Raw genomic sequence first — 7,910 nt, forward strand, 5'->3', positions numbered from 1 at the left:
AAATAAGCCCCACATCCCAAGGGCTCAGCAGAGGAGGGCTGTGTTTCAGAACAGGTGTGCCACTTGACTGAACAGGAATTTGGAAATGTCAAACATTAGAAGCACTTCAGAAACTCCAACTCAACCTGCCCACAGTTGCGTTTCTGGGCACGTGTCAATAAGTGACTTGCAGAGATAGGTATTTGGGAAAATCTCTCAGCGCAGAATCAGAATTAGCTAACCCAAATCAGCATGGTAGGTTCTTAAAGAGACCACACTTCTTTGTTTGTTTGTTTGTTTTGCCTTTTTCAATTTTACTTCTCAAGAAAAACTCTGTATTAAAAAAAATGGTCGTTCAAAAATTCACGTTCACTACATGATAACCGTCCATACCAGCATTACATATTTTAATATGCCTGAAGTTCAGGCACTTTCAACTTATTTTGCACCCCCAACTGCAAGAGTAATAAGAGCTGGGCTGCTTTCCCTGCCATTTTGAGGGTTACTTCCATCCGTTTGGAAATTAAAAATAAACAATACAAGCTTGGCTGCAAGTACCTTTTACACTTGGCCCCTCCCGGCGGGACACCATTCCTTCTGCAGCCCACCAGTCCTTCTCGGCAAATGCAAACAATACTTTCCGTTACATAACTTGTATGCAGGAAAACACACACACACACACACACACACGCAAGCACACAGAGCTGTGTTGCATCTGTAGCACACAGCCAAAGTTTACTGGTTCTGGCCAATTGGAGGCTGTGGAGCTGAGCCAAATTAGCATGTTTTTCTCCGCCTCTAGATGAAGTCATGATTGAAACATGGCATTGAACTTCTTTTATAAAGGGATAGAGGAGCGGGAAAGAAAAGCTAAACCTGCAGGAAAGTGCCCTGTGCCAAGGAGAACGCGGTTAGGAAGTGTGTGCACGCTTCTGAACCCTGAGTGGTTCTCAGTTCTGTAACCTTCGCCTCCCACTGGGTGGAGTAGGGCTTTTAAGAGCAGCTGGAATGCAGTTCCCCTGATCAGTGTAGCCAGTTGTTGCCTGTCTGAAACTCTGCCAGTCCTGGAGAGCCGTGCTCCGAGCGCAAAACTGCAGGCCTCTTCCCGCACCCTCCCCGCCGTCCTTCTTGCCAGAGAAGAACGTTCCCACCTGTCCGGCCATGGGGGAGGACGCTTCACAAGCTGAAAAGTTTCAGCACCCGGGGTCTGCCATGTGGCCGGAGAAGCCCCCCAGCTCCAGCCTCGCCCCCTCCTCCACGCCGAGCCCCAGCCTGAACCTGGGGAGCGCGGAGGAGGCCATCCGGGACAACGCGCAGGTGAACGCCGTCACGGTGCTCACGCTCCTGGACAAGCTGGTGAACATGCTGGACGCGGTGCAGGAGAACCAGCACAACATGGAGCAGCGGCAGATCAGCCTCGAGGGCTCCGTGAAGGGCATCCAGAACGACCTCACCAAGCTCTCCAAATACCAGGCCTCCACCAGCAACACGGTGAGCAAGCTGCTGGAGAAGTCCCGCAAGGTCAGCGCCCACACCCGGGCGGTCAAGGAGCGCATGGACCGGCAGAGCGCGCAGGTGAAGCGGCTGGAGAACAACCACGCCCAGCTCCTCAGACGCAACCATTTCAAAGTGCTCATCTTCCAGGTCAGTGCCCCCTGCTCCTCCTCCCGCAGAGCTGGGATTCCGCAACAGTCGTGATCTCAGCCTGACTCTCACAGCCGCCTCTACACGAGTCCTGCCTGTCAGGGATCACACACACACCAAGCACTGTCCCCATCCGCCTTCAGCCAGGAGAGTATGACATCCGCACCCAGTGGTGGGAATTTCTCAGGTCACTGCCGCCGAAGCCCAAGGCACAACCCCCAGGGGTTAGTAGGGCAGGGTCATTTGTTAGGAAGCACCTGGACGCACTCCATACGGGCTGGGAAGGTGAGCAGGTGCGTGCACCCTAGTCAAGTTCACGTGTCTCCTTGCGTTATGAACTTGAGGCTCTGACTGCAGCTGCTAGCTGGACAGGGCATATTAATTCAGTGCCTGTTGATTAACTCTTTGTGGAAATGAGATAATCATCTGATTCTTTTTAATCAAGAAGTCAAATTCATGACTCTTTCTCTCTTTGTCTAAAGGCTGCCAATGTTTGGGAAGCTAACCAAGTACTGGAGACTGATTGCATTAGAATTGAACTAGTCTCTTCCTTTAAGATTCTTGTCACCAAAGCAATCTTCGTTGAGTTATTTTCTAGCAAATGATGCGCTAAAAATATAGAGCATAACTCTTTACAAACACATGAGGTATGCCTCTTCTTGCTCAGAGAAGCCACCACTGTAAAATAAAAGCAGTGTTATCAGTTTTAGTTACAAAGGCTAGTCTTGAATATTTTCTCCTTCCAATGGTTGCGTTAGAATAAAAAGGCCACTTAACTTTTTTAATGCATCAATGATGCAATTAATGTAGCAAGAGGGTATCTGGGGACAGGGAGATTGCGTGGGGCTGTTGTTCGCCAAGTGGTGGGCGTTTGTGAATCCGAGGGCAGCCCTGCCTAAGGCTGGAAGCCCTTCCGCCCAATGGAACGCAGCCAACACAGAGCCCAGGAAGGAATCGCCATCCCTGCCCCAGGGCTGTCTCGTTGTGACCATGTGAATAGGGGAGGATTTCAAAGCCATGGAGAGGAGAGGCTATAACCAACTGTTTGATTGTGAAAGGCACACAAGAAGAGCCTTCATCTCCCAAGGGAGATTTAGAAATTGGAATTTAAACCGAGGGAGCCTTCTTTTTTCTAAATGAATCTGCTCTGCCAAGTTAGAACCTAAGCCTCTTTCCCTCCATAAAAGGAAAGACTCATCTGGCTGTTTTTCTGTCCTCCCCAAATTGCACTTGATGTAAAGCTTCGGGCAGCCGATGTCCTCCTATATCTTAAAGGCTTTTGCAGCCCAGACATTTTTTTAGCTTTTAATGCAAATGGAATAGCTTTTCAAGCACCAGATGAACTGAAAAGAGATACGGTGACTGCGCCTTTCTTAAACCATGTAAGATCCTTCATTTTATTAGCCTAAAAGATATTAGAAATCTCAGCTCTCAAGACATTTCTAAATTAAATAGTGATCTCCAAACAAAACCAAACATGTGCAGACATGTTTAAATCTGAGTCATCAAAGGAAATTCTCCTCCTTCCAGTATGAAACAGGAAGATTACCTCTTGTCCTCTATCCCTTAGTGAAGGGGAGGAAAGTATTTAGTAGAGGAAAATCATAATTTGTCGGGATCAGTTTATGTTTCATTTTGATTCTGTAGTTGTTGGGGGCAGGGACGGAAGCGATATGTGAGTAAAAATTCAAAAGGATTGTAAATCTGACATTTAAAAACACAACAGTTGGGCAACTTAAAGACTCAGGATGCTGTTGAGCTATACCACAGTCTCCTGTTTTGTCACATTGGATTGACGGGTGTGAAATTGCAGCCAGAAGTGGTAGGAATTCTCCATAGAGCGAGTAAAAGGTGAAACAGGGGTGCTTAAGACCAAGGAGGAAGCTAAAAGAATCCAAAGCAACATATTCAGACTCCATTCTGTGCCTCTTAGCAAGCAGCCCCCCAAGGATGCTTTTTTTTTTTAAAGGGCAGTTTAGGAAGCAAGGAACTAGAGCTTTCTTAAGCCACGTAAGATCCTGTAGTAGCGTGAAGGATATTAGAAATCTCAACTCTCAAACGTCATAAGGTGATTATTTTGCAAAAACAAATGTGGGTGAGTCTCTTAGTGGAAGAGTTGTTCTTTCTCTTAAAGTAGGGTTCCCAGGGTTACAGTCATGCAAGGGATGGAATACTAACTTGTGCTGGAGCGGGCTCCAGTCTAGGGGTTGAGAAGATATATTTGTCACATAGACACCAGTTCGAATTCTAGTTTCCCTGCTTGCCAACTATGTGATCTTGTGCACATTTTGCAGCTTCTCCAAGCTTCTGTTTTCTCATCTGTACACTGAGGATATTAATAGGAGCAAAACACTTGTGAGCTCTTTTAGTAAGCCCTGCATACTCTAAGTATCTTTCTGTGCATTCTCTCATTCGCCCTCAGCTTACAGATGAGGATGCTGAAATTCGAAGATATGTCTATCTTGTTTGAAGTTATTTAGTAAGCAAACAGTGAGGCCGTGATTTGAACTCACATATAATTGTGATTCCAGTATATAATAATTGATTCCAGTGTGTGTTCTTTTTTTTATATATTTATTTTTGAGACAGAGAGAGAGTGTGAGCACGAGTGGGAGATGGGCAGAGAGAGAGAGGGCGACACAGAATCCAAAGCAGTCTCCTGGCTCTGAGCTGTCAGCACAGAGCCCAACGCAGGGCGCAAACTCACCAACCCTGAGATCATGACCTGAGCTGAAGTCGGATGCTCAAGGAACTGAGCCACCCGGGCACCCCCCACCTTTCTTCTTAAACATGAATGCTTCTTCCTTTGTATCTCTCACAGGGTAAGGGATAAATGGAATAACCTATTTTAAATGGTTAGTGAGTTACATGGTGTAAGAATGCAAGGAATTGAAGCTATTTTTGGGTGGCTCTGACATACATTTACATAGAGTGGAGGCTATACTTTTGCGTATTTAGAAATATGGCTCCTGAGTGAAAAATGACCCCACCCTACTCAAGTTCTGAAAACAGCTATGCTTATGCTTTTTAGTTGGGACTCATTAAAACCTACACACTCCCATGCATGTGCACGCACACACACTCTCTCTCTGTTCCATTCCCTACCATATGTTGTATGGCAACTACCAAGTTGAAATCAATGTTAGGTTCCCAAGACACCATAAGAGCAAAGGGCCTACCCAAAATAGACTGTTCTAGTGGCAGCAGTCTTTACTGAGTGGCTGAGAGTGGGTTGGTGAGAGAGTAAGGAGGGCAGATAATATACCAGGTGCCATTCCCTAGGTCATTTGTCATTTTCAATCCACTTGAAAGCCTGACTTTCCTTTTCTAAATTCATTGGTTTTCTAACTCAAGACAAAAAAACTGATGTGAAGATTTTATTTTTCTTTAACTTATTTCTTAGGGAGAATGAGTGTGAGAGTGGGGAAGGGGCACAGAGAGGGGGACAGAGGGTGAAGCTGGCTCTCTGCTGACAGCAGAGACCCTGAATGTGGAGTTTGAACTCAGGAACCGTGAGATCATGACCTGAGCCAAGTCAGATGCTTAACCTGCTGAGCCACGCGGGTACCCCTCTATGAGAAATTTTAAAAAGAGAGAGTGAGGAAAGCACATCTGTTACTTGGGCAGATATAGTACTGCTGTGTTTAGAAGATTAGGTTTCCGGTTTGTAAGGTCCTATTGTGCTTAGTTGCTTGGTTGGTTTGTCTCCTAGACACTTCCACGTTCACATTTTTTTTAAATTCCAAACTTTGTCCTTAATTGGTCCTGTGCAGAATATGTTATTTATGTCTTTCAGTGTGTGCTGAACTTACGAGATCATTGTGGCTTTAAAGCCCTCTCCTGCCTTTAGCAGTTACTTCAAGTTATAGCCACTAGTATCTAAAACTATAGCCATCTCCCTTTGAGCAATGAAGCAAATTGTAAAAATCCTTGTTAAACTTAGCAGCTTTTCTTTTTACATTTTTTAAATAATAGCTTAAGATCAATGTTTAAACTCAAAATACTGTGACAGGATCCAATATAAGTGAAATAAGACTCAGAGGGGTTGGTGATCAAAAGGTAAATGCTAAAGACTAATAAAACTAATGCTTTGCCTATAAGTATGGCTATCTTTAACTAAAAATAGAGTTTACACAGGAAATCCGTAAATTTACCATTGAAAGGAAATGCTCTCTGTTGACTGAAGAGCCTAGGATTTCACAGGTAAGTGGCCCTGAGGGTGTGGTGCCCACTATGCCTTCAGGTTCTAGTAATGATTATCCGAAAAAGTGGCTTGGGAATGATTTCAAATCCAGGGAACAAAATGAGACTATTCCTGGACAGCTTACACCTTCACCCACATAAAATTGTGAAATTGGGTGAAAAGAGTAGAGGTGTTGAATGCGGATACATTCGTGGAGAATTAGGCCTATAAATGTGTTCAAATCATCACCATTTGGCTTCCTTCAATGAGATCAGAATTTTAGAACAGTGCTAACAGTATACCAGCTTCAGACTATTTTCAAGTTGTTATTTTTAAAAGCCTGGAACTTTCTCTATCCAAAGCCCCTGCTCTGAAAACTGTTAAATTATTACAGACGTAGAAGAAATGGGAATATAGAAAATCAAAGACACCTTCCTATGACAACTCACCATGTTTCTGTCATATTGATTAACGTTCCCATGAATGGGATATTGGTTTTGATGTGTTCCTGATCTTGTGCCCTTTTAGTTTCTGAGAAAAAACAAATACTTGCTCTTATTGTTATTATTTACGCTTATCGAATGTCAGCACAGCCTCAGGCATGTTAAGTGAATAACTGATTATTGTTTCTTCAAAAGAAGCATTATTTTTTCTCATTTATTAAAAAACTGGACTGTTTGCCAGATGCATTCCTTCCATGTAAATGTTGCCCCTTCCATTGTTTTCCAGTCTGTATTGGGTGGATTTGAGTGAAAACATTCTCCAGTGCAGCTCAGGTCCTATAGTTTGGACCCTTGCACAAAACAAAGCGTGTCTGGCATTAGCACGTTATGAGATCACGTCTGCAAACTTTTTAGTTATTTTTCACGGGATTTGCACCGATATCACAAAATCAAGTATCGTGGAGCTGAAAAGCGTCTTAATAATCATTTAGTTTAACTTCATTTTATATCAAAGAAACGGAAGCCTGGAGAAAGTGACTAGCAAGGTTCCGTTTTAGTAATAATAGAAATTATGGAGTTGAACTCTAAAATGAGTAAAAACAAACACTGTTTTCCCACTATGGCAAAGTTCATGTTCACTGGGTTTTCTGCATCAGCTTTTAAATAACTCAGAATGATTTGTGGGTTTTTTTGTTTTGTGTGTGTGTGTGTGTTTTTTTTTTTTTTTTTTTTTTGGGCGGGTAACAAAGAATAACCTAACCAGTGTGATCTTAAAAAAGAATTGAACCCTTGATAACACTGAAAAATAATGAAACTTTTAAATCCTCCACAATGTGAAAGACTGCTCAGGGATTATAACTAATGCATTTTATTCTTATGGCTTGCTGATTCTACCGACAGCTGCCTTAGGGGTGCAGTTCTAATCAATGGCTTTATCCACTTGGCAATCTATACCTCAGAAACACAAATTGGAGAAAACCATCAATGTGTAAAAGAGACCTATAAATCAGAATGTCAGGTGGGCATAGTTCCATCTTAATAAGTACTATTTAGAGATTATTGACTAAAGGATCCCGTGGACACACATTTATGGTCCTCATGTCCCTCCAGGAGACCACCACACCCCTCCGGGACCATGACAGGCTTCGTTGTTTTTGTCTAACCACAGGGATGATAAGTTCATGACAAAAGAACACACTGCCGGCTTCTCTCCCCTTAGTCAAGCTTTTACCATAGGCTTCCTTTTCTAATGCTAGTCATAGAATCTTCTCTTTAACGCGTATGCATCTATATATGTGCGAAGATTTGCTTCCCTGAGCTCCAACACAAGAAGTGCTCAGCGCGCTGGCAAGCTTCTCTGTGTTGATATCTACATGCACAACTGGGACAGTTAGTTCACAGGAATCAATAGAAATAGCAAACAAGCTAAAGTGTAAGGAAAAATGCCACTTCTCGAGAGTTCTTTCCTTCCTTTTCTCTTTAGTGCTGCAAGCACATCATTCATATAGGTTTGAAGTGTGCTGTTTAATTCTCCCTTCCTTTGAAAAACTCCTAAGGGTTCTTGTGAAAGGTCAGAACCCAGAGCAGCTGCATCAGTGGCAGCTAAGTACCTTTTGGAAAATAAATCTGTAGAGCAAACTGTCAGCTTCTTTTGGGGGGGC

At 43.5% G+C, this 7,910-nt stretch overlaps 1 protein-coding gene across 1 annotated transcript in view; it reads left to right on the forward strand.

Annotated features, from left to right (window-relative positions):
* Positions 1–845: 845 nt before the first annotated feature.
* Positions 846–7,910, forward strand: part of CAVIN2 (caveolae associated protein 2) — a 13,142-nt gene continuing 6,077 nt past the window's right edge. The window contains exon 1 of the mRNA XM_077780216.1: positions 846–1,623. Coding sequence (XP_077636342.1) covers positions 1,141–1,623 — 483 coding nt within the window. The 5' untranslated portion in view covers positions 846–1,140. The remainder of the gene's footprint in view (positions 1,624–7,910) is intronic.

Source organism: Crocuta crocuta, unplaced genomic scaffold (genome assembly GCF_008692635.1).
Source record: "Crocuta crocuta isolate KB4526 unplaced genomic scaffold, BGI_CrCroc_1.0 scaffold38, whole genome shotgun sequence".
NCBI classification, from domain to species: Eukaryota; Metazoa; Chordata; class Mammalia; order Carnivora; family Hyaenidae; genus Crocuta; species Crocuta crocuta.